General features: G+C 42.9%; 2 protein-coding genes across 3 annotated transcripts; one reads left to right on the top strand and one right to left on the bottom strand.

Annotated features, from left to right (window-relative positions):
• Positions 1–743: 743 nt before the first annotated feature.
• On the bottom strand, positions 744–4,952 carry NENF (neudesin neurotrophic factor). Its single transcript, XM_053938711.1, has 4 exons — positions 4,690–4,952; positions 3,487–3,547; positions 2,437–2,540; positions 744–1,863 (listed from the first exon to the last, which is right to left on the bottom strand). Exons 1-4 carry the CDS (start codon positions 4,849–4,851, stop codon positions 1,687–1,689), a joined length of 504 nt encoding a protein of 167 aa, XP_053794686.1. The 5' UTR covers positions 4,852–4,952; the 3' UTR covers positions 744–1,686.
• A 1,552-nt stretch (positions 4,953–6,504) lies between these two features.
• On the top strand, positions 6,505–25,607 carry PACC1 (proton activated chloride channel 1). 2 transcript variants are annotated; one of them, XM_053938216.1, is made up of 8 exons: positions 6,505–6,595; positions 10,177–10,336; positions 11,936–12,145; positions 14,180–14,334; positions 15,199–15,341; positions 20,487–20,631; positions 24,102–24,206; positions 24,909–25,607. In XM_053938216.1, the coding sequence occupies exons 2-8, from the start codon at positions 10,297–10,299 to the stop codon at positions 25,068–25,070; spliced, it is 960 nt and encodes a 319-aa protein (XP_053794191.1). In that variant the 5' UTR covers positions 6,505–6,595; positions 10,177–10,296; the 3' UTR covers positions 25,071–25,607. The 2 variants fall into 2 exon arrangements, with proteins under 2 accessions (XP_053794191.1, XP_053794192.1); XM_053938217.1 differs by lacking the exon at positions 6,505–6,595 and adding an exon at positions 7,261–7,276.
• The last annotated feature ends 287 nt before the right edge of the window (positions 25,608–25,894 follow it).

The following is a 25,894-nucleotide window of genomic DNA, read 5'->3' on the forward strand; positions in this document are numbered from 1 at the left end:
GCACTGAGAAATTATTTGTGAAATGTTGGCAACCAACCAACCACCAAAACCAACCAAACCCACATGCATTCCCACAAAGACAACAGGTTATCATCATGGAGCAAACTCCCAGCTGCTGTTGGTCTCTAATCAAAAGGGCAGCAGTATCAGAAGCAATAGTAATTTCTTAGATGATGATTTATTTTTTCTATTCAGAGCACCATCCAACAGTGGGAGGGCCCATGGAGTCCCTCCTGCAAATGAAGTGGTCTAATGGTGAGACACAAAACAAATCTAGAATAAAATCTGTAACATTGGGAAAAAATTGGCAAACACATAGAAACAGCTTTTCTAGTTATTCAACTGACAGGCAGCTGTCCCCTGCAAACTAGAAGGTGGAGAATCATCTAATAAAATCTTCCCTTCATAGAAAGTTACCAAATGCTTAAGAAATAGAACAACAATACAGAATCATATTTTTATTATATCTGTATTATTAATGCAGAATTGGGAGCAGCTGCTTTGTTTTTCCCATATCTATCAAAATGGTGACAGTGACAGATAAATCCACATATGGGACAATTTGCTTTCTACTTAGTTAAAGTCAGGGGTTAGCAGCAATTTATACAGCTCAGGCTTTTACAGTCCTCTTGTTGCTGGAAGACTGCCAGGGAAACACCACCAAGGAGGTCTGCTTTCACACTGCAGGATCTGCAGTTTTGTGTCAGATTAAGAGGAAGAGGAATGTGGCACTGCACACTTCATTAAAACAGCAGGAAGTTTTAATGAACAAGGGTAAGAACAAAGGAAATCTAAGAGACATAAAAAATGAGAGCTGAAATTGTTAATATAAAAATGCTAACAATGTCCACAGGACACTAAGCTGCTATCATAAACTTGTGCTGTAAGAGTATGTGGCAAACAGTGGGCTATGATTTTCTCTTTTTGCCAGAGAAAGATTGGAGGAAGACAGAAGAAAACCATCATAATCTAATATAGATGACATCTTTGATAATTATTTTTAAAAAGTAAAGTGTCATTTATCCAAACCTAACATAACAGTCTTATTTAAAATGTCACAGTAGTCCTCATGGGGGAAAAATAAATTTATTTTTCTCAGTTTACAGCTGTAGGCTCTGCAGAAATACTCCACAGTAACTGCATTTGAGGAGACTGAGTGGCTTTATATCCAGTATTCTCAAACCCATCAAATATTAAACTCCATAATGCTTTTGAAAATGTAAGCCTGCATATAATGTATTGCACCTGTCTGTACTCGTGCTACCTACATTCACATGAAGCACAGAGAATTGATGTTAGTTTGTCCAAATAATTAATTTACACTTTTCCAAGGAGTGAGAAACAACTTGGGATTTACAAAAAGACCAGTCATATTTCAGTTATTAAAAGCTTTCTTCTTTCTTCTAAGGAATGTAATTTTACATTATACACTTCTTAACAGAGAAATCCTGGCAGAAAGAACGTGCAGGTTAAATAATTCCTGTAATTCCCAGCAAACAGCCCAGGTGTACACTACTACAGATCTATTTGTTTCCTTTATGCCATGTGTGTACACACACAGTTATTTTCTGAGCAGAGAACTGACTTATGGTAGCTAATTGTAGTAATGAACTCCACAACACAGGGAATTAATTTAATATTCTGCTGTGACTCTGCCCAGGCATTCTTTGGGTACAAAAATGTTCCTCAAAACTCATCTTTAATGCTGAAATGTGGCTGATCTTCAGGTTTAAAGTCCAGATTGGGGCTGCCATCCTCATTCAGAATTCGCCGAGAAGTATAGCCAACAATTGGATATTTGGCTTTATATACATTATTGAAGATGTCATCCAGGGACTTCAGTTCCTCCTCTGTGAGTCCTGTCTAAAAGAAACAGGGAAATGAAAGTCCTGTCTCAAAGAAATAAAAATAGATATATTTACTTGTTTGGGTTTTTTTTTTTAATGATTAATGTAAACCTTAGGGTCAGCTTTTGGGTTTGCACGGCAGAGCATGATGAACAAAATTGATAGTACAGCCTGTAGTTATATTCTTTCCATTCAAAGTCAGTCTTGACAAAACTTTAAGGTATTCAGGTCAAACAAGTAACAACCCACCACCAGAGCTAGCATTCACTGCCATGTCAGGATACACCAAAGCAAAAGAAAGGGATTTACTATGTTTGTGAGCATCTTTTTAAACAGCAGCTAATTTCCCTTTTATATGCTTACAGAAGTTGTATTGATACCACATATGAAAAACTTTCCTCTTGAAGGCTGTTAACACCTTTCATGACCAGTAAATATGTTTTATGTATCTAAAGAGAACTAATGCATTTTGATTTTAAATATGTGAGTCAACTTATATAAATACGAACAATTTAAAATCATCACTCATCATCTTGCATAATAATAAAAACTTGCAAAGTGGAATTAAACTGATGGCCCATTTTCTTACTGTGTCATGTGTAAGATCTGCTGGATCCAGAGACATCTTTGCAACTCCTCTTGTCGAGTCTTTTCCAACCAAAGCATTGTATGGGGCTCCTTTTCCATAAAACTCTGTCAGATTAAAAAATAAATAAATAAAATCCAGTGATGAACTGACAATGTACAGGGTATGTTCAGCCTCTACCCTTCACCAGACTGTGACCTGAATGCCAGTGAACTAAAAGCATCAATTCAAGTCTAAGAGCCTTCTTTCCAGAAGAAGACTTTGGATTTCCTACTTTTTGGGGTTATACAGCTTTTGAACTTCCTATACTGCATTCTTAAAATTTACCTATTATTTAGGGAGTTGTGCTTTACATTCTCATTAGATGTTTGCAGACCCCAGAATTTGCAAGCTTTGTCTAATTTAGGATTTTAAGATCAGCCAATGTGTATGCCCAGACAAGGTTAGTACAAACACAGTAACAAGCCATTAGTTTACTTATGATGACATCAAGGCAAGTGTCTAAGACCCTCATGGTCCCTTCAAACTTTTTATAGCAAATCTGGATTAAGTAGCAGGAGCTCAAATTAAAACATTTGTAGTTCTCAGGGAAGGCACAAACAGCAAGGGGTGTGAACACCAGCACAGAAGGAAAAGATGCAGCTGCAGCAGTGTTGATATTGTGCAGTGGGTATGTCCACATTAGCGTTGATCTGCTCAGCTCATGCACCCAGGGCAGTAAAATGCTGTAGCTTCCATGTGGCCTGACCCCACATCTGGCAAGGACTCAGGGATCTGGGACGTTCTTCCAGTTTTCACTAGCTGTGCCCAAGCTACCTGGACAGTGCTGGCTTGTCTGTCTACATGTTGTGATCTCAGACCAGTGTAGGTTCTAGACAAAACCTTAGTAGGGGAGCTGTCAGAGGAGGAAAATCAAGTTTTTTAGAAAAGGAAAAAGCATATCTTTTTGTTGCAATTGAACTGCAAGCTTCTAATACACTGGGAATATTTAAAAACAAACGTCTGAATAATAACAAGATAGCAAAGTCGACAGCAGAGGGGAAGCACACTAACCTTTTCCAGAGCTGACATCAAACACTACTCCCTTCACCGCCAGGTAGATGGGCTGTCCTTCCTGGAGGGAAAGCCATCAATACATCCTCAGCACTTAAGCTCAGACAAAAAGCAGTTTGTTTCAGCTGTGAAATCCACAAGCTCTTTGGTCACAAATTCTTTGTTGTATGTTTGCTCTTGTTATGCCACCGTACACGTTCTTCCTCAACATTTCTTGCTTGTGCTTTAAACTGCCCCTAATATTGAGTGTTCAACCACAAGCAGTGAGAGAATCTTTTTACTTTGAACAGCACAACCATAGAAGACATATCCCTTTTGCAAGTCACCTCTTGTCTGCACACTAGTCTGCTTGTAGATTGTCAACTGCATCTTTCTATTCCTAATGCAGATGGATATTGCCCAAAATAAAAGGGTGTGTGGCCAATAGCATTATTTGATTAAGAAACAAAGATAAATACATAAACACATGTAAATCTGATCTGCTGACATCTGTTTTACTAAATAAGCCAGTGCTTCTACTTTGTGTTTTACACGTAAGATGTAATTTTAGTCAGACATTGGTTAGTCTCTTCAAAGTATCTAGAGAAGACCCTGAGAAGGCCAGACAGCAAGTGATTTGAAAGAAAAACAGATGTGTATGGATTCAGGAGTTTATATATAATTTTGAATCTGGAGTTCTGCTGAGCCTTCTGAATCACAGGAAGCTAAACACTCCTAAGTTTACACTGTCTTGTTATTTTGATAATCTTGGTGGGTTTTTGTTGGTTTGGTTTGGGATTTTTTTTTTTTTTTTTTAAGTCTAAGTACATGGTTTAATGAATTACTGAGAGAAAATTAACTTTGGCTCCAACTTGTGGTAATCTGAAATTCTTTGGCAGGAGCACCTTGCCAAGCAGGGAGCGACCAGAATGGGCACATGGCACCCAATTATCTAATGGCAGCATCAGCCCCGGCAGCTGCCAGCCGAACCGCGGGGAGAGGCTGGAGCACACGGCTGCCTGCAAACCTCCCACAAACCGCTGCCCGAGAAGCAAGAGATGCCCAGAACGACAGGGCGAGAAGGATGGCGGGGCGGCACAGCAGCAGAGCACGAGAAACCCGAGCTTCGCGGCGGCTCCAGGGCTGGAGCGCCAGGGAAGGCGGCAGCGCCGGGGCTGTGCGGGCCCGGCCCGGCCTCGGCGCAGAGCGGCGGCCCGGCCCTACCTGGTGCCCGTCGTATCTGGCCAGCTCGGACTCGGTGAAGAGCCGCACGGGGGCCTCGGCCGGCGGCCTGAAGCGCAGCTCGGGCTCGGCGCTGGCGGCCGGCAGCAGCAGGAGCAGCAGGCAGGGCAGCGGGAGCGGGCCCCGGGCCGCAGCGCCCGCCATGCCGCGGAGCGCGCACCGCCCCCGGCCTGCGGCCCGGGAAGGGAGCGGGGTGGGACCGGAGTGAAGGGAGCGCCGTGGAGAGGGCTCGCAGGAACAGCCGCGGACGCTGGCACTGCGCTGAGGGGCATGGCAGGGCTTAGGCTGGGGAAAAGGAGCCTTGGGGAGAGCTTATGGCTCTGCACGACTGCCTGGAAGGAGGCTGCAGGCAAGTGCGGGTCTGCCGCTGCTCACGGGTAACAATCGATAGGACGAAGGGAAATAGCCTCAGGTTGTGCCAGGGAGGTTTAGATTGGATATTAAGGAAAACTTCTCCACAGAAAGGCACTGGAACAGGCTGCCCCAGGCAGTGGTGGAGTCACCATCGCTGGAGGTATTTAAAAAAAACGTGGATGTGGCGCCTAAGGACGTGCTAAAGAGATGGACTTGGCACCATAAGAGACACCTAATAAGATTTCTCAAATTCCCTCCTTCTTCTCTTCTTGAAGTTTCTCTGCTACCTGTTTTCAATGGTTTTTCACAAAATCAGCGCACATAGTGCAGGCTTCATCTTTGTGACAAAAAAACCCAGACATTTTTAGCCTAGGAACAGACTGAATAAACAGGAAATTTTCAGATTACAGTTTTCCCTATGCTATAAATATGGCACGGGGGAATATTCAGGACTAGCAGAAGAATAAGTTTGGTGTTTATCATTCTATATAGAATTAAGAATATTAGAATTTTTTTGCAGTTCAGATACATATATCACATCCCTCGCTGCAGTGCTGACAAGTGAGAATCTGAAGGATTTAAAGCCTGGATGTTTGTTCCTGCAGCATCCACTCTTCCTGACTACAGTGCTGTAATTCAAATGTATAATAGGATTGTTATTGTCAATGGACTTCAAATCTTGGTTATTAACTTACTAGGCGTGGGCCTTAGGCAGACGGGAATCATCTACTCAGCAGAGACTCCCTTACAGTGTTGCATCTCAATGCAAAAAAATGTTGCACATGCTTTTTCTTGATGATGCAACATTAACAATTAATTTTCCTTCCACGCTGGGGAAGGAAAAAAAATAAATAGCTGTGTAGGTATTTGTGGCCACGTGGCTCGTGAATCAGCCCTTACGTGGTTTTGGCTTTTATTTTCCTGCAGTGCCCCATTGCTGCGGGCACAGCGCGGCTGGGTCACCCCAGGAGTCCTGCAGGAGTTCTGTGTGCTGGTCAAGCACGCCTGGTGTACTGGTGTTCTGGTAACAGCCTTGAGCAAAAGAAAATAAAAATTAAAATTTAAAAAAAATTAAAAGGGTAGTATTTTGTGCAGCTCGGGGGGAGGCCGGCTTTCCAAGTCTGGCTCATGCCTGTGTTAGCAGAGTTTGCGTTGTGAAGCAGAAGAGTCTCATCGGCCCGTCAGCACCTCTCAGGAGGGAGAGATGCTCCTGCAAACCTCCCCAGGAGCCCCTTACGCGTGTGCCGAGCAGCCGGACCGCAGCGCCCCGCCCGGACTACGCCTCCCGGCAGCCCCGGCAAGGGGCGGGCACCGGCCGGGGACGGGAAGGGCCGGACCGGGCGGCTCGGGGGTCCCGGCGGCGCCTGCGTGGCCCGGCCCGGGCGGGGCGGCTCGGCTCGGCTCGGCCCGGCCCGGCTCGACTCGACCCCTGGCTGCCCCGCGCCGAGCGGTGCCGGCGGGCGCTGCCCAGCCCCGCGGCGCTGCTCCCGCCGATGCTATGCCAAAGCCAGAGGTGTCCGCATCCTACCAGGAGGTACCGGGGGCCGGGCAGGGCTGGGGGGGCTCGCCGGGCGCTGGTGCCCGACCCGGCGCTCGCCGCTTGGCGAGCGGGGACAGCCGGCGCTGTCGCCGTGAGCTCGGCTCGGCGCTGGGTACCTGGGGCGTCAGGCGGCAGCTGCAGCCTGCAGAAAGCACCGGGTGCGCACGGTTCCGTGTTTTACCTTTGAACGGGGTTAGATTAGTGGGCAGCGGCTGTTTCAGGTGTGTGAGGTGGGTACGGCTGGACTCTGTTTGGTAACGAGGGGATGGTCTGCCGGGTGTGAGAAGCAATTTGGGTAGCAGAGCTGCCACATCCGAAACTGAAGGACGCTTTATCACACTGCCAAAAGCCCGAGGCAGCGCCTGGTTTGCATATCAATGTAGAGGCTCAGCAGCCCGGCTTCCTTGCTCGTTCCTATCTCTCCTGGTAGACCCACAAGCAATTTGTGCCAAGTTCAGCAGCGGTAGGGAGTTATGGCAGAGCACTTGTGTTTGTATCTTGCAGGCAAAAGGAATGTAGATATTTTCCTTCCTCTACACGTGACGGGTAGTTTGAGGCTCAGTTTTAATACATTCTAATTTAGTGTGGTACAGTCTGTTTAGTTTCAGCTTCTGGTTTTCTTGCCAGGCTAGAAGGCATTGGAAGGTGATGAATCAGCGGATCAGCAAAAGGCCTGTATGAACAAGTTCTCCTTTTATTTAAGGGAGTTTTATCCAGTAGGAAGGTTTTAGCCCATGACTATCGGGATGGGGTTGACTTGTGTGGTTGTACCTAGGGAAGGTACTTGTGAGAGTTAATGAATCTGCATTGATGACTGAAGTGTGGACATGGAATATGCATGTTATGTTTCCACCTTAAGTATCAGCCACCACTGACAGTGCTCCATATGTTTGGGTTATTCCTGCCAAACTGTGGCAGGAATCAAGATAGTGTAAGTGCAGAACCTGTGTGTCCATTCCTTCTCCAGCACCTGCAGCATTCTGTTGCTTCTGCCCCTGGCAGGAATGCTCAAATCGCTGGAATTGCCTTTTCTGAGCTTCTTTTTGTCCAGTGCTTTTCTGTGTGTAGGACTGAAAAAGAGCTGCTGGGACATGGGCAAGTTCCTGCAGTTGTTTCTCCTGCAGCTGTTTGTGCTGAACCCAGAGGAATGCTGAGTGAAGTTCTGCTTCATGCCCTTCCTGCCCTTGACATCCTGTCCTGTCTCTGCATCCTACTGCAATCTCAACGACCCTGCAATCTGTGCTGCTTCTGATTGGCACCATGCTTCACCCTGTATCAAAAATACCGCATGGGAAGGGCTGGCTTGTGAGGAGGAACCTGGTTGGCATGCTCCAGGTTCGCTGTTGGCAGAACCCCTGAATCCAAGGGGAGTGGCAAGTGTGAACTGGAATCAGCTGTCCTGCAGTGTCCTGTGCTGGCTTCCCAGTCACTGGGAGGCTGTAGCAGGGTGTGTGTGTGAGGTGTTGGGTTTGTAGGTCTGTGCTGCCCTGCCTTGTAGAGTTAGGGTGCTGTGTGCTGCTCAGAACGCAGTGGCTGGGTCATGCACAGCGCTGGGATCTTGGTGATCTCAGTTCAGGTGTTCAGGATGTGCAGTAAAATAAAGTTATTTTTAGGGAGCAGGTCTTGCACATCAGCTCAACCTGCTTACTGCATCTGAGGAAATGTTAGTAGTCCCGCTCTTGCCTGGCTGTCCTTCTCTGGCTTGGTCTGTGAAAAGCTTGTGAAACATTGTGAACAGAGATAAGAAAACATAGTTGCATATTGTTTGGGATTTTTTTGGTTTGTTTCTAAGGAGTGCTGAAAGGTTGTGTTTTCTGAGTTTACCACAGAATCATTTAGATTGGGAATTACGTCTAAGATAATTTTTCTTCCACTTGTTGAAAAAAATTGCTGTAGGTCCTCTCGAGAGGACAGGAAATGTTGATTATTTTGTTCTTTTTTAGACTTGTGTTGGGGTCTCCTTGCCATCAGGAATAGAATTCACCCTCCCAATAACCTCAGTCAGTGAGGTGCCTGTAGCTGGGGAATCAGAGAGGTGTGGGAGTCAGCTGAGGAACTGCAGTGACTTTGTCACTTACTTGACATTTGTTGGATCAGCTCTGGTATCAGCAATTTGCACGAGTATGATTGGAGCTGCTGTCTTAGCTGATTTAGTGTAACTAGTACAAGAGGTTCAGTGAGCACTTTTCTTGGGTCAGAGTAGCTTATTTTGGGTTGCATGTTTCTACAACATTTTGCTATTTTGGGTAGCATTTTTCTGCAACAAGGAGATTTATTTTAATTTTAATTTTCCCTTATTTTATGGTGATAATTGAAAAAGGTATCTTCAGTTGGACCCCAGTGAGAGTCTTGCACATTTAGCCTACAAGTTACCTCTTCACTTCTTGCCTCATGCTATGGGAAATCATGCTTTATTTATGTACTAAGCATTTAAAAACAGCTGGGTAACTGCTTTCATCTTGCTTTGTGTGATGGAAATGAATACAGAAATACAGCAGGAGGTGAAGGAGACTTTATGTCGGACTTTGAAGACATAAAATGAGTGGACTCTTTCCTAATAGGTGCTAGTGATGATTTAGTAATGGCATAATGATGGTTTCATTACTGAATTAAAGTTGGGTGAAATAAAAGCACTCCCTTATGGATACATGCACGTTTCTGTTGTGTAAGTTAGGGGTGTAGTGTTTAATAGCATTCAGTGCAGCTGCAGCATTAACTGTGCCCCCGTTTTCCTTGAAACAGGAACAAGGCTAATGTGATGTGCTGCAAGCTCACATCTTGGCTTGCATTGTTGTAATCTCTGTGTCAGTTCCCACCACGAAAGAAATCTTGGAAAACATTTACAAAAGATACTTTATATTTATAATGTATAAAATCTATAGTGCTTCACAATGCTGTGTGATGCATAGCTGCTGTGACAAGCTTCTGACTCTGAGGGAAGTGCCTGGCAGTTTGAGCCCAGAGCTCTGAATAGCAAAACAAGAAAACATCTGGTCTGTTGGTGTTTCAGAAACACTGGAAGTCTAATTAGTTGCATAACCACTAATATATAATAATCTGCACAGTGAGATCAAATAAGGAGCAGAAATACAGAGATGCTTGACTGTTGTCTCATAATGACCCAGCCAGCTGTGGCTGAGACTGTATTTCAGTGCCTTGCCTTAACACCTGTCAAAATGCATCTCGTGCTTTTTGTACCTCTTTATTAAGAAGTGCTAATGCTCTGTTTGCTAGTATGTGCTGTGGTTTCTTTATGCCTAAAAATATATTCTTCAGTGACAGAATGAAGTTCCTGCTTGTCAGAGATCACTGTCCTAATTGTGGGGTTAAAGTGTGTTGGAGCTGCTGGGGAAACAATTACTTTGAACTTGAATGGGAAGGTGATGTTATTGTTGAAGCAGCAGGGTAGAAGTAGGTTAAATTTGTAGCATGCAAGTCACTTAATTTGTGGCTCTAAGTCCACAAAAATGTGGCTTTTGTCTTGTGAACAAGTGGAACAGATGTTGGGTGCTCTTGGACTGGGGGTGTGTTTTTGTGTGTTTGGTTAGTTGGAGCCTCTTTTATTTGTACCATAGAAATTCCAACAATTGCAAGTTGAGAGCATGTTTGGAAATTGAACCACTGTTTTAACTACACAGCTGAGTGAAGATGTGGAGCGAGTATCTGAAAATCCGACAGAAGAGAGAGAAGGAGATATGGAAGTTCATGAAGATTCCAGCTCTGTTATTTTACCAGGTAAGAACTACTGACCCAAAAATTGCTGATTTTTAGGGCCTGTTAGCTGCTACTCTGTGTGGTTTTGGTTATTTTGGTTTTGCTATTTTATTGCACTTCTGAAAGTAAACAAAACGCTAATTTCACTACTTATTCCCTTACTTCACTAATTTCCCTTACTTATTTTATGTGAATCAGTACTGATGGAAAACCAAGGAGGTTATCCAAGGACTGAAAGGAGAGTATTTCTTTGTCAGGAGCTGTGCTCAATCAAAACAGGTTCAGCACATCTGACTTTGTCATAGCTTAGCATGTCATCTTCCTTTATGTTGTGTCTCACCTGTGTGGCAGTGGGTTGCAGGCAGAGTCTGTGCCAGATTTATATGAGAAAGATGCAATATTGAATAGGTCCTTAATTAGATCCTTAGTTAGAATAGATCCTGGTTCAGGTTGCTTTTGGAGGGCGTGGAGCAGTGTTAAAGGGGCTTATTGCAGCTCAGGTGTGGGCACTGAGGTTAGCCAGACTGAAAGGAGTATGGCCTAAATGCCTCGCAACTGTCCAAGACATATTTGTTCCAGCAGTGCAATTTAATGAATATCAATGTCCTAATTGCCTTGGCTGCCATCTCCTGGCATGTAACTTGCCCATGGACATTTATAAGTGGTTATGTGTGCAGCAGGGTTCACCAAAAGACTCCTGTTTGCTGTAGGAAGGCACAAACACCAAACCATAGAGTTGGAGAGCAGTATGTAGCATGGCCTGAGAGGGGCTGACTCATTTAATGACACCACAAGAACAGCCAGCAGGAAGCATGACTGCTTATCTCCTTTCTTGCATTGAGTTTTAACATAAAATTTTGTGTGATCAGCTGGATATTGTTCATGACAAAACATGATGTACAACTCAAGAGTACAGGAACCTTTTCCTTAGAAATATTACCAAAAGAAATGGCGAATGCAAGGGGTATGGGTAAAGCAGTGTTTGTGTGTGGGTGAGACTGCTGTGGCGATCTAAAGAGAACAAGATTTGAAGGAAAGGAGACTCTGGGAGAATTGGGTCAATCTCTTTCTAGCTGTAATTGGAAGAATCCTTCTCTGACAGTTTTTAACATGCACAAGGAATTATGAACTAGAGGGTAACAAATATCTAGTAACTTCTACCATGGTGGAGATGCAGTGCATTAGAGCTGGGCATGAGCATTAGAATATTAAGTCACTCCACTGGTGTATGTGCTGAGTGTGTTTAAGAATCACTTCAGACTGGGAATGGGGGGAAAAGGAGTTGTTTTTTTCCAGAAGCAAAGATTGACCATGAGCAGACTTATCTTGTGAACTTTAAATTTTGTTTCTCAGTTGTCCTTGAAAATAAACCTTGTTTTCCTGCCTGCAGTGGCCTTAAGCAGAGTGCCAAATTCTGGCATGTGAAAAGGAGGCACAATCTTAGGTTGATTACACCTCATACTTGAGAAGGAAGTATCTGCCTGGCTAGAATTAGCTGTGGTTTTTAAAATCAAGCTGAGTTTGAGGCTTACTTTCCTCTCACATGATTGATCTTTAAATGAAAATTCAGCAAAAGTATCTGTATGTTAAAGTCCCAATCCATATTCTGTTTGGTTCCAGATGGTGAACTGGGTACCACTACCCCTTCTTTGCGTTTCAGCAAGACCTGCCTAAAGAATGTTTTTTCAGTAATACTCCTGTTTATTTATCTGCTGCTCATGGCTGTAGCTGTGTTCCTTGTCTACCAAACCATCAGTGACTTCAGGGAGAAGCTCAAGCACCCAGTAATGTCTGTCACTTACAAGGAAGTGTCCTTGTATGATGCACCTGGTAAGAGCACTAACAAGTAAAATGGGTTAAATTCTTGTTCATGTTTTTCTTGGATTGTTTTAAATTTTTGGTGTTCATTCTTCAGAGTCCAGAGTGCATATAATACTTGACCCAGGTCTTTCATTTCCTCACTTTAGGTTAAAAAGTTGTATTGACTTTGCACAGAAATGTTAACATTTTACAGGAGATTTTTGGGAGCTCTTGTGCCAATAACATGAATGGCAGAAGCTGTGGAGGATTACGCAACATTTCATAGATAAGAAGTGTTTTCAGGCTCTAAAATGAGTCCTCTTTTAAGGGAGAAAGATAATTCCTTTTGGAGATATTCCCCAAACTGTATCATTCAAACAGAGTAACACATGGCATGTGTATCAGGAGCTCAGTGCTGCACTGGGCACTGAGATGCCATTCACAGTAAAGAAGGTGAATTTCTCAAACCAACCACAAAATAACCACAATGCCACTTTCTACTTCCACCCTGCCTTGTTTACAACATGGTATTACATCAGTAGGCAATGAAAATATGATGTGACTGCAGGGAGCAATGTTGGCACAAAAATGCAGCGTGGCAGCAGAAACTGTTGCAGTTTGCAGGAGGAATTGCTCCACAGGAGCATTTTTGAATAGTGAGTTCTGTTGTTATTATTCTTTTTAATTGTCTAGTAGCCATTCATAAGTAGAGCCATGGTAGCAAATGCAGTTCAGTCAGTCATCAGTGAGTTTCCAGTTTAACAATAACACTTCTGTTTGAAGTGTTACCACATTTTCCAAATACCCACTTCAGTAGTTGTGGCTGAAAGGTGTTTGAGTTGTTGCCATATTACTGTAGTTGTTTTTCTCTATGGCCAGTTAGCCCAGCTTTGGAAGTAGTGCCTTATGTTTGGACCATATGAATCTGACTTAAGGAGAAAGCAAACTCAAGCTTTTCCTCTTTTTTTCTTTTTTTTTTTTTTTTCTCATGTGAACTTTTCATCCAGCAACAGGAAGAAAATAAGCAGATTTTAAATAAGCAGAGCAGCATACATATAAATCCAAAAGTATTGTTGGGAATCCCTGGATATCAGAGAACCTAAATCAATGTAGTCCTTTATTTTATTGCTCTATTAAAATTATGAGATAGCAAGTTGCAAGCATGGAGCTCTGAAGGAAGGAGTAAAGCATTTGATATATGCTGAGTGCTTTGACATCTCACATTTTGGTGGGCAGATCATCTCAGTTGTGAGTTAATTATATCTAATCAATCATACTCTTTTTTTTTTTTTTTTAAGTTGGACTAGATTATCTTCCAGCAAACTTGTTTCAAATAATGAATATGGCATAGGTGGTGTAAAAGGATTTTGATGTTTGGCTCTTGTATTTTGCTAGCCTTCCAAAGCTGAGGTAGCTGAGGTTGCTTGAATGTGCTGTTGGACTGAAACGGGAGGTTTATGGCATATGTGGGTTTCCATCCAGGTGGAGTAGTTGCCTGCCCTACCCAGTGCTGTAAATAATAAGGGATGGTAGCAGTTAGTGCATATTTGATGGCTTTGATTTTTATGATGATGTCACATTCAGTTAACAGAAGATGCTGTATTCTGAAGAGCATCTTTTCAGTTCTATTAGCTCAGCCAGTGATCTTTGATCTGTCGTGTATTGTATGTACATTTTTTCCAATTATCACTTGATGTGTTAAATGTTAATATCTGAAAACTAAAGCACTACATGTCCCATTTGATGACCCCTAACATATTTTACAGATTCATCTGGGGTTGAGAGGGACTGATGGATTAGCTGCTGGTTTGTGGGAAAACTAGGGAAACTTGGTAGCTTCTATGAACCTTGAACTGTTGTAACAGAATATGAACCCTGATTTTTTTCAATGCATCATGGGGGTTTTGTCCTGCTCCAGAAAAATGTGGAAGTGCATGGTTTAATTTGGTTGTTTTGTGGCATCTTAAAGATAGCTCAGTATCCAGTGGGATTAAATTCCAGAATGAAAGTCTATGTCCTCAGGAAGGAAATCAGTGCTCTCCAATGTTTTTTCTCCCCATACAGGTATTGCCTTTTACCCAGGCAAGGCTCAGCTGCTTAGCTGCAAACATCATTACTACGATCACATTCCACCTCTGATAAATCCAGGTCAGCCAGGAGACATTGAATGCACCACTCAGAGGATCAACTACACAGATCCTTTTACTAATCAAACTATGGTAATAACAATATAATAAAACAAAGCTCATTCAGTGTGGGGTTTCTGCTCATAATCTTGTTGGAAAGTAAAAGTATGTACTACGTGCTCTAAAAACATCCTTGCTTCTGGTTTGGATTTTTTGTAAGCCATATGTCATTTTGTTTTCTCAAATGTAGAAGACCCCAGTCAGTGTATATATGTGTTAGGGAAGATCAGCCCTCCTGTGGGTGTGTGCAGCACAAAATCCTTAATGGGATAAATTAAGGAATTTTTTACAGTGAAGTTCTCACTTCATTCTTCTCCTAAATGAACTGGGAAGAATTTTCCTTGATATTGTAAACCTAGCTTTGATTGAAAGCAGTATCAGTATCCATTAAAGGAGGATAATTAATCTCTCTTTTTATGTTTGCTGGGAATTCATACATGAATTCCTGCTGGGAATTACATACCATGTTTGTCACACTTGGAAGAATCTTAAATGGGCACCAAGTGTTTCATTACACTGGAATGCTTTGAGCCAGCAAGGTGGGTACACTGAGGAGTTGATAGTCTGTCTTAAACTGCCTTAGAAGTGCAGGAAAGCTTGCTTCTGTGTAAACAAATGTCCAAAACGCACAAATGACCATATCTAATACTTAAATATTAATATTTAAACACTGAATCTTGATGTAAAGACCTCCTTTTTAAACTAAAAGGAGGGACTGAAGTGGCATTCTTGTTAGGTATTTTAATAGATGTGTACTTACTAGCAGCCTAACTCTCTGTAGCAGCCTAAACTCTGTGTGTGTGTTAGATTTCTACAGAGTATTAGTGCCAGATGGCAAATTAATGAACAGAAAATGAGGATTCCTTTGCTCCTCTCACCATCTCTGTTTGCTTACAGAAGTATGCTTTGGTTGTTCAAGGCCCTCGTGATGTGAAGAAAAGGGAACTGGTGTTTTTGCAGTTCCATTTAAATGAAACAGACCAAGATTTTAGTGCCATTGACTACCTGCTGTTTTCTTCCTTCCAAGAGTTCGTCAGCAGGTATGTGAAGTGGGGATGAGCCTGTGGCTGCATTGAACTTGCTGTCACAATACTTGTGAAATCAGGGCTTTTCCAGAAAAATCCAGGCAGGCTTTTATGATTTTTAAAAAATGTTTGGAGCATGTTGATGCTCTTTAATGTCTTTGTTTACTAATCTGACCTTTAAAAATGTATTGAGGGCTTTTTCAGTGACAAAAACTGTTCTTCAGCTGTGCTTAAACCATTTGTTGCTGCACTTTCTAAAAGCTTGGAGTTTGTGCTGGCTTCCTGCTGTCTGCTGCTGTGGGTGCTCAGGAAGTGTGCTGTCCTGGGTAGTGTGTCAGGAAGTGCACCAAGAACACAAATATTTCTGTACCATTCGGGGGGTTTTAAAGCAATTGCTGTAAAGGTCAGATCCCTAGATTGCTTTGTTGTGTTTTCATTGAAAGATCAACTCTGTTTCTTTGTATTACTGGCTATATTTAAGATTCTGCAGAATGATGTAAATTAATTTTCGAAATTGCTTTTTATTGGTTTGACATTGGTATCATTGGAGTATCTAATCAACCTTCTAATTTTATCAAGAATGGAACTAATCTTGTCTTGAACTTCCTTGAAAGACCCACTCTTTTTCCACCTTTTGAGAATAAATTTCATACTTAACGGTTTAATTTTTGCTTTAATTTAAATTCAAGTTCTGTTCTTCTCTCTGAGATCCAGATTAAAAGTTAGTCAAGAAATATTAGTCATAGTGACACCTGATAGAAAACCTTAATTTGATAATAGATGCTCAGTGAGAAAGGGACAGGAAATAGAGAACCTGTGCAGAGCAAAATTAGGTGAGGGAGGGAAGAGAACAGATTTGATTGTAGCAAGGCCTTCTCAGAGGCTTGGACGTGGTCATACTGATGTTTTTCAGATGGATCAAAGACTGGAAGTGTTCAGAGATGATACCTCTGGGTGGCCAAAGTCTAGTTAGCTGGATTTGCCTTTTACAAAGCATTTCTGCTTCATTGAAGACATCCTAAGTCTTTAACTGTTTTCTGTAACTGCACTGAAACACCTCATAAAATGCTGATGTTCTGGGTGTTCTAGGCATTGATATTTTAGGGTGAGAGTGCACCAGTTAAGAGTAGGGATGTAGAAGGTGCTACTTGTTCCTTATGTTGTTTTTTTCTGGTTTTATGGCTTGTGCTCTGGTAAGAAATGCTTACAGTGGACCACTTGCTCAGCTCTTCCTGTACTGCCAGACACCAGCACTGCCTGAGACCAGCCCTGGTGCTGCACCTGGCTGGGGGCAGGATGGACAGCTCAGTCTGTGCATCCTCAGGTCTTGGAAGCCACATGGGAAATGGGATGTTTGTTTGGGGATGCATCCTCTGTGCTTGCTTGAGGCAGGTAGTAGGAGTAGGAGTTAAAACTGGTTTTGAACTAACCCAGGTGAATGGTAACATTGGCAAGGGGATGAAGCCTTAGTGATAGATGATCTGCATGTCTAGATGGAATACAGGAAGGGAACCAGCTGTGGGCAGGAGGCCAGTGTTGTCTTTTCTGCAGCATCCTCCAAAACTTAGTACAAATGGTGTGGCTTGTCTTGCTCAGTGCTGTGTTTGCTGTCCTGGCATGAACTGGCTGGGCTCAGGGCAGGTTGGGAGTTTACATTTCTCCTGACTATGGAAAGTGCATGTGAAACTGTACGGTGTATGTGGAGAGCACTCATTCTGTCCAGCTTCCAGCAGAAGAGAAAATAGAAATGATTTCTTGTTCATCAGCAGATGCTAAATTTAGCTGATGGGAAGTCTGGCTTAAGATATCTGTAGAAACTCTTGTGTGTCCTTCCATACAGCCTCTGAAAACTTCAATTACTAGCCTCTGTTAACTACTTTTCCTGACAAAGTGTCTCACTGGTTATAAGGGCCCAGAATAACACTGTGCCTAGCAGTTCATGTACAGTCTTATCAGAGGTGCCACAAGCAATAAAAAATGGCATCTAAAGACTTGTAACTTTAAGGGATTTTTTGTGGTGTAGTAAGTGCTGAGGACTCGAGCAAAGTCCAGTTGTTTCTGTCAAGGGCTTTATTCTCTGCAGCCCTGCTGTTAAAATTGGATCAGACTCCATGAAACTGGCACTGCTCACTGGTTTTGTTCTGGTCTCCACAGAACACTGCTGCACTGTGTGCTGTTGTTGGTCTCTGAGCTGGAGGGAGATGCTGCTGGCTTCTTTTTCTTTTTCTTTTTTTTAAGGTAGTGGCAGCTGCTGTCTGCACCATATTAATTGGAGGGAGGGAAATAATGAAACCCTTGCAAATTACCCAAAGTGTGTGGCTGGAAATACAAGTTCCTTTCCTGAACTGTCATGAGGATAATACATGGGGCTTAGAAGAAAATTCTCTGAATATATTCCTTACAAAACTATTGTTAGTGTAGCATGTCAGATAACTTATGGTCCTGTGAAATGATGGATACCAGTGTGAACAGATCAGAGATTATTTCAGGGTCTACACAGAGCCCCATCTTCATGTCTCTGATCTGGATTGCTGCATGCAGAGAAATACAACATAGAAGGATTGACACTTTTGGTACCACACCAGCCTTTATTAGACGCCATGGCTGTTTGAGAGTTTCTTGCTCTGGGGAAACACAAAAGCAATAAACACAGATTGGACTTGAACCATCAGTGGGTTTGGCTCTTGCTGTTGCATTGGAATCTGCTGGTGGGCTGTCCTGAACTTCTCTGGCTCCTGTGGGGTGGTCCATGGACACTGGTGGTAAAGGATCCACTGCGGCACTACAGCCCAGTCCAGAAATAGGTTAGTGACTCCCACAGATCAAAAATAAAAGAGAAAGAAAAAAAGGAAAAAAAACCCCAAACAGCAACCAAAAAAATGGGTGTAGCCTGTGTGGGTTGTCTGTCTTTGGTGTGAAGAGGGAATTAAAAGAAACTGTCTGGAGAACTATTTTTCAGCTTAAAATCCCTTTCCTGTCTTGTGTTCACTTGGTTGTGTGTGGTTTTAAAGCTGTGTTATTTGCCCTTTGCTATAATTTGTGCAAAGCTTGTGCCTCTGTGCTGTGCTCCTCCTGTCCACCCCCCTTTTTTTCCCCTCATTCTGTGGCAGTGGTCTGGATTATGGAGATGCCTCTCAGATCACTTCTCCACAGCTTCTTCTAAGATATTATTAATCCTCCTTTTTCCAGCCTGCAATTGCTGTCGAAGGCAAAGAAAGCATACTGCTGCTGTCTGCCTACCATGGAAGCTGTGGCTGTAATGTTCAGCTCTGTGTCATAACTTCCTGCCTCATTTTTCCATGTTGGCTTGGAAAGCTTTTCTGGGATGCTGTATTTAGCCAACCATTAGGCATATGACTGGCTGGCAGAGTACTAATTATATATGTTCCTCTTGAGTGGCAAAGCACTCCAGTGCTCCCCTGTGCTGTCCCCTCAGCTGCTGCTCTGCCCACATCCCAGGAGGGGAAGCAGTTGCTGGATTAGGTGTTCCTGTGTCCCTGGTTTGCTCTGGTGAGGAGCAGGGAGACCATGGGCTTTGTCCTTAGGCTCTGCCCACGTCTTTCCTGTGGGAGGTAGAGAGGTGCCATCCTGTTGAAGTCACTAAACAAGCACCTCATGTCAAAGTAAAGATATTCCTAACTTCCCAGGACACCCTGGGAACAGCATCTGCCTTGATAGGTAGCAAAGCACGTTAGTTTTTCTTTCCAGAAACCCTTCTCTTTTCTGTGCACGTGCACAGTGGAATTCTGTGTTTGAGTCCATTGCCTGAAGCCCTGACTTGAGAGAATGGCTTTGCTGGGTTGTGCCCTCTCATGCACACATGTGTATTCGTCTATTAAGCCTGAGCGAGTGGTGTGCTACAGAGTAGCTCTCAATGTGATATTTATATCAATGCAGTCCTTTTGGTCGTTGTAGACAAGGCACCTTGGTTTGTAGAAGGAAAAGAAGCCCTGAGTTTAAAAACTAAGAGAAAAGACAGGAAAAGTGCAAATCTTGTCAGTGCTAGACAAATCTTCCTGATTGGCCTGTTCTAGGACAAGAGCTTGCTTCTTCACTTCTGCTTTTCTTACTTCTTTGCATTTTTCTCCTGAAAGATGGAAACACCTTCATCTCCTAAAAGACCTGGTTATGCACACCCTCTGCCATAAAAGCAAAGAACACTTTCCCTTCTCTTAGGTAGATGGATTTAATCTGGATCAAAACCTTCTCCCTTCTTTTAAGGACCAACATACCCTGGCATATCTCTACAACCTGAAATTTATCCTAGTAAAAATAGCCTTTAATGATGCCTGACTTCTCACAGTGGTTTACCTCTTCTTCTCAAATTAAACCTTATTGGGAAAGCAGCTGCAGGGCTGGGCTTATTTCACAGGGATGACATGAAAATGGTTAAAATCACAGTACTGAAGAGCTCCAAGTAAATAGCATGGTTAATTCACTATGTCCTGTGCAGCTGGTAGAGAAGAGATGGAGACCAGATATGCCTTAAAGCTACCCCTTTACTACTTGCAGCATGAGGAGTGTTGGAAGCCTTAAAGATTTATAGTCACAGCATTAAAAAAATAAAACCCCAACCAAAACACACAAAGCAACCCCACTGTTCTGGGGGCTGCAAATAGCTGTGATTGTATATTGGGATAACAGTTATTGTAGGTGAGAGCCTTACACCAAAGCTACAGTGCTTCCAAAACAATAGGATTATACTGAATGTCTATTTCAAGGCATTTTAAGCATGTATGCATTGCAACTGGTTTATTTGGCAACCAGAAATGAGGTGAAGCACCCTGTCCTTCCTCTAGGCTCTTCCTGCTGTCTCTTGCTTCCTAACATGGTGATGAGTTGTTTCCTGAGGTCCTGGCTCTGCTCCTTTCTGTCCCAGAGGTGACAGATGAGCAGAGCTAAACTCCCTGTGAGGCAGAACAATCCCTACAGGCACCTCCAGGGTCGTAGGGCACCAGGTAAATCCTGTGCAGTTATGCACCAGTGAAGTGCTACCATTAATGAAAACATCACTACACGCAATGTTTTAGATATGTTGAGTTTAGCAGATGGAGAATAAAAGGAATTGTGAACATAGTTTGAAGTGCCTAGGTCTGACTTTCTGCCTACAGTGCTCGGTTTGGTAAATAAAGTAATGTGGTTTTTTTTTTTTTCCTTTAGTCCAGAAAAAGCAAAATTCATGAAGGACTGTGAAAGCTCATACTCCAGCTGGAAGTTTTCTGGAGGCTTCCGAACTTGGGTCAAGATGTCCTTGGTCAAAACAAAAGAAGAAGATGGTAGTGAGACTGTTGAATTCAAACAAGAGGTAAAAAAAAAAAAAAAAAGAAGTACTGATAATGTTTTGGGAATTTGGTTTTGTTTCATTGCATCCATGATGCCACTTCGCACTGGGCAGTTTTGGCTCTAGTTGCTCACACTGTTTCTCAAGAAGGAGGGATTCTGTAGAAGTATAAATGTCTTGATGTGCTCAGCTGTTGGTATGGCCTTGTGACAGAGCTCAGGAAAACATCTCCTAACAAGGAGGCCAGAAATCCAGGCCTCACATGGGTTATGACACCTGTAGTCTGAGGTAAGGGTCCCAAGAGACTGACGTAGAAATATTAACACAGCTACCTACAGTTCAAGGTGGAAAACAATTGCCAAATGAATTGTCTAAATAACTGCTACTGTTGAAAAGAGGTATTGTTTAGGTTGCCACTGATGTTAGGATGAAGAGGTAAATGTAAGCCTTGTATCCGTTGTAGCATTCTTATGTCTGTTTTTTGTTTGGGTTTGGAATTTTTAGCTGTTGAGTGTCCTTAGAAACATGGAGTAACTTATTGTGTCATTTAAAACTAGAAAATATGCAGGTGGAAGATACAAGCTTATCTGGAGAGAAAATGAGCCTGACTTTCATTCTTGTTCTGTTCAGATTAATTAAAGGGAAAATAATTGTTTTGAGTTTGTTTTGCTTCCACTGTTGGTTGGAAATGAATTGTCTCACCAGTGGTGAGAAATTAAAATTTTAAGAACTGTCCTTTCTAGAGGTTGTCTCTTTCAGAGATTATACTTTCTCTTGGTCCTTGGTACTCTTGGAAAGAGTGTTCTGGAGAGAGCAAAATGAAGCAGAATATTCAGTTCTATCCTTAGTTCTCACAGTTAGGTGTTACATGGCACAGCCTTAAGAGAAGCCCAGAGCTGTGACTGTGAGGGGGGTACACTCCTACTCCACTGGAGAAGGTCAGGAGGCAAATCCCAGAGTCATGCAAGTCCCAAGTTAATATCTTGGTTTGGAGGAGAGGAAAGAATGCATCAGTCTGCTGCTGCCATGTAAGCGCTGACAGCAGCTGTCTGTCTGTCCTTCATCACCTACAGCTCTGTATCATTTGCCATTTGGTGCTTACCAAGTACAGGATTTTTGAAAGTCTTCCTTTGTGTGCCCAAGTCTAACGTGTCTCAAAGTGGAAACAAAAGGCTGGCTCAAATTCAGGGAAAAAAGAGCTTTTTGTGACCATAAACATCTATTTCGTTCAGCAGTTATGGACTGATCATCTGAGTAAGTGAACACTGTTGCCGGTTTGGGTTTTCTCTTTGCTTTGTGGGTTTGTTTGTTTGTTTGTTTTTAATAAAACCTAGGAACCAGGAATCAGATCCATATTAATAATACAGCAGAAATTGAAACAGCTCAGACATAATTTGCACTTGCTTTGTTTGACAGTACAACATCTGCTCAAATTGCACCAGGAAGTCCATTAGCCTTTCAAATCCAAACCTGGGAGCTGGCATACTGAAAAGATGGATACAAATACTAGGTCAAACAGAACAGTCACTCTAGCTAACTAGCCCAGCAGTCATTAATTTGTATTTTCTTCCTTTCCCATTGCCTTCGTTTTGCCTTGTGTACTGTTTGTTTCCTGGTGTGCAGTTTTCTTGGCTGAGTGTGGTTGGGGCACTGGTACCCTGCAATAAGGAAATCAGCTGTGGAAGTGTGGGGCAAGTGTTGGAATCTGTAAAGCAGGGAATTGTCAGAACTTTGGGCCTGTAAGCCAAAGCTTAGAATTAAACACAGGATTTGATCTGAGACCTTGGAAAAGGCTTCCAAACTTAGGTGTTAAGAGCAAGAATGTGGATTTATAGTTTAAAGCAGAGACATGTTAAGCTAAGTAGAGGAAAGTTTAGCGTTTTAGAGTACAGTACTGTAGGTTTGTATGTCATAACATGACTGGCTAAGAAAGCTTACACTGTAGTATGAGTCCATGAGATGAAATATTTAAGGATTGGGTGAAAAACATAAATATCCTTGTTGGCAGTGTTTTATTGGTTAATAAATCCTTAAAAGGTCTTGTAACCAGAGGTCTTGTGACCTTCTGAGCCATGGGGTAAAGATGTGAGCCAAACGGACCCTTCCTGCCTATGCAGAAGATAAGAAAAATAAATTGCATCATCTAAAGCAACTCAGAGGTCCCGTCTCTAACCCATTGAAAATTCCTCACAAATAAGTCTGCAGCAAAGGTGTTTGACCAGAAACCAGGAGCTGAGGAAGCTCCATATGCTCTGAGTGGTCATGAACAGTGTTCTAGCTCCTGCTTCTTCTTGCCTGCAGCCTAAAATCTGTTCAGGGCTGGGACTGTGGAGAAGACTGAAAGAACCCTGAGGTATTTGTAAAGAGACTGCAACATGGTAGATCGCAGGCTTTTGTGGCAGGTCATCCCTCATGCAATGAGAAGGCTTGTAAGGAGATGAAGAGAATGGTCCGCTTAGAGACTTCCAACTCTGCCTGGAAAACTGGGCTCACAGAACATGGAAAAGGCATGTTCTTCCATCATCTGTCATATCTTTCTGTCACAACCCTGATAGAAAGTCACAGTGCTGCTGGATTCATTGCTTCCAGTACAGAATGAAACAGGATGAGCAGCAGTACTCCCCTCTGCACACACCAAGATGTAAACACTCCTTCGAGGCTTGGAGAAGGGAGAAGTCCTTCCACCACTGTGCTTTCCTGAGGTCCCTGTGTGGCTCTTGGGCAGTTTGTGTTGTGTCCTAGAAGCAGGGGGCAGTTCAAACTGTGTTGGTTACTTCCTGTGTACAAACCCTGTGTAGTTCCCCACTAGGCTGGGGGCAGGTGGTACAATACAAGTGTTTTCCTGGGGCCTGATGTCTTAAGATTTTCCTGGTTGTGGTTCTTGAGACTCTGGCTTCATGTGGCTGTAACATAGTCTGGTATCCTAACCCAGTTCCCTGTTGGAATTGTGTTACAGCTCTTGGTTTCAAGCAGCATTAGTTTCAAGTGGTGACCTAGTTAATGGGCAGTACGGGAAGTTTGGGTTTGGTTGTTAATACCCGAGCTTCTTTCCTTACATGTTCATTCTGCACTTGCTGGAATGTTCTAGTTTATTCTACACCCCATTTTTCAAAAAGGAGGAATCTTCCTGCCACTATTATGTGGTTCTCTGGCAAATAAAACAAATTTAACATTAATTCATGAGAACTTTCCAAATGTTGTATTACTGCAAGTAAATTAATTTTGGAAATTAATTGTCCCCTCTTAAGAGGCAATGTAGGAATGGTATTGTAATGTGATACCGAGTGAGAAATAGGAAAACAGTATGAATGTGAGACAGAGGGAGGAAACTGCCCTTGCTGTATTTTGGCAGCCCATTGTTCTAGGTAGAGAAAGGCTATGGTGGAAGTCCCTAAATAGTCTGGTATTTACACCTTCTTACAGGCCTTTTTCTGTTGCACAAAAGACTCGTTGTACCACTGAAGTAACCTGCACTTTTCTTTCCCTCTCCCCAGACCAGTGTGGTTAACTACATTGACCAGAGAACTAATCCAAGGAGTGACCAGCTGTTCTTTGTGGTGTTTGAATGGAAAGATCCTTTCATACAGACTGTTCAGGACGTGAGTAACCCACCAGTCCCCTCTCAAATCACTGCCTGACTGTGCATGCTCATGCTTTGTGTGTGCATGCACTTGCCTCTGTTACCTCACCCCAAGAAGAAATGCAGAGAAGAGTGAGGATACTTTTGAAATTTCAGTGTAGTCACTTCCTTATGTCCAGTAATGCATTCTATGGTCAGGACCATGTGATGCTGTTCCTTGGGCTGGTGACACTCAGCATTCTGCTTGCAGCTAGAGGTACCACATAGCTAAGAAAAGCACCTGTCCCCCCTGTGTTCTAGCAAAGGGCAGCTTCAGGGCAGGGCTGAACATTTTGCTTAAGTCTGCTGGATAATCTGATTTATTGACTTCTATTTTTATTAATTGACAGGGAACCTAGGCTGAAATAATAAAAATAGCCTAGTGTATTTTTTAATCTATTATTAGAATAAATTCATTAGAATAAAATGTGGTACTGTATTTACCTGACAATCAAGGTTCAGCAGCAGCATAATCTAGAGTGTTGGTGTTTTCTTGCCCAAAACCAGAATGTGAATGCAGACTGTGTGGGACAGGAGTTGGTCCTTTGCACTTCTGCTGTCCCAGCAGGACCCAGGCACCTCCTTGGCCTTTAGAGCCCAGTCCTATTCCCACACCTCTCCCTCCTCTCTACCTATGTGGAATCAGATGAGGGGACTAATATTTATTTGTCATCTCTTTCAGATTATCACAGCTAATCCCTGGAACATGATTGCTCTTCTTTGTGGTATCTTTCTGGCCCTGTTTAAGGCAGCAGACTTTGCTAAGTTGAGTGTTAAGTGGATGATCAAAATCCGAAGAAGGCATCTGAAGAGGACTCGTCAAGTAACGAACCACATAAGCTGAGACTGAGACTGCCTTTTAACTGTTCATAGCAGGAGGGATAGAAAATAACTTGAATAAACTGCAATCAGCAATTAAAGCTGAAAACCAGGTATGTTTTCTTCCAGAGAGATGCTGGCTGGAGGAACAGCCTAGTGAACTGGCCTTGGAACTGCAGGAGGAGCTAACTCTAGGACAGGTCTAACAAACTCACGCTTTTCTAGTCCAAGTTTAACAAGTTTACCTCAGTGTATGGGGGAACCAAGGGGAAAGGACAGAACTCACTAATGTTCAGAAAGTCATCACTGTAGGAAATTGTGAAAAAATGGACAGAGTTTGAATGTTTCTCAAGCAGACCCTTTAGTTTCTGCATCAGCTGTGAGCTGTTCCCGTAGCACAGTCACTGCCTTGATGGTGCTTAGTGGAAGGTAAAGTGCTCTGAAAACATCCTGGCCTCTCTTCTCCGAAGTATGTTTTAAAACAAAATACACTGGAATTCTGTTACATGTCATCTTTAAATCAAAGTACAATGACTTTAATATTAAAAAATACTTTAAGTAATCTATTGCGTGCCTTCTTTGAATCTACCTGCTCTCAGGGAGACAGGACTATTATGGCATGAGGATAAGGTGAAAACCACTGATCAGTCCAGCTCAAAGGAAACTCAAGCAACAGGACAGCGTGGGGGGCTGAGCTGGTAGCTGATCTCAAAGTGTGTCTCAGGCTGTTGTTAATCCCTCTTTCTGGCAGTCTTTCCTAAGGAAGTGAAAAAATAGTCTTTCATCATCAGGGCATGGAACTGTGATTCTCTGTTCTGTGGGGAATGCCTCCTCACCAACTGTGCTGGG

This window comes from Vidua chalybeata, chromosome 3 (genome assembly GCF_026979565.1).
Source record: "Vidua chalybeata isolate OUT-0048 chromosome 3, bVidCha1 merged haplotype, whole genome shotgun sequence".
NCBI lineage: Eukaryota > Metazoa > Chordata > Aves > Passeriformes > Viduidae > Vidua > Vidua chalybeata.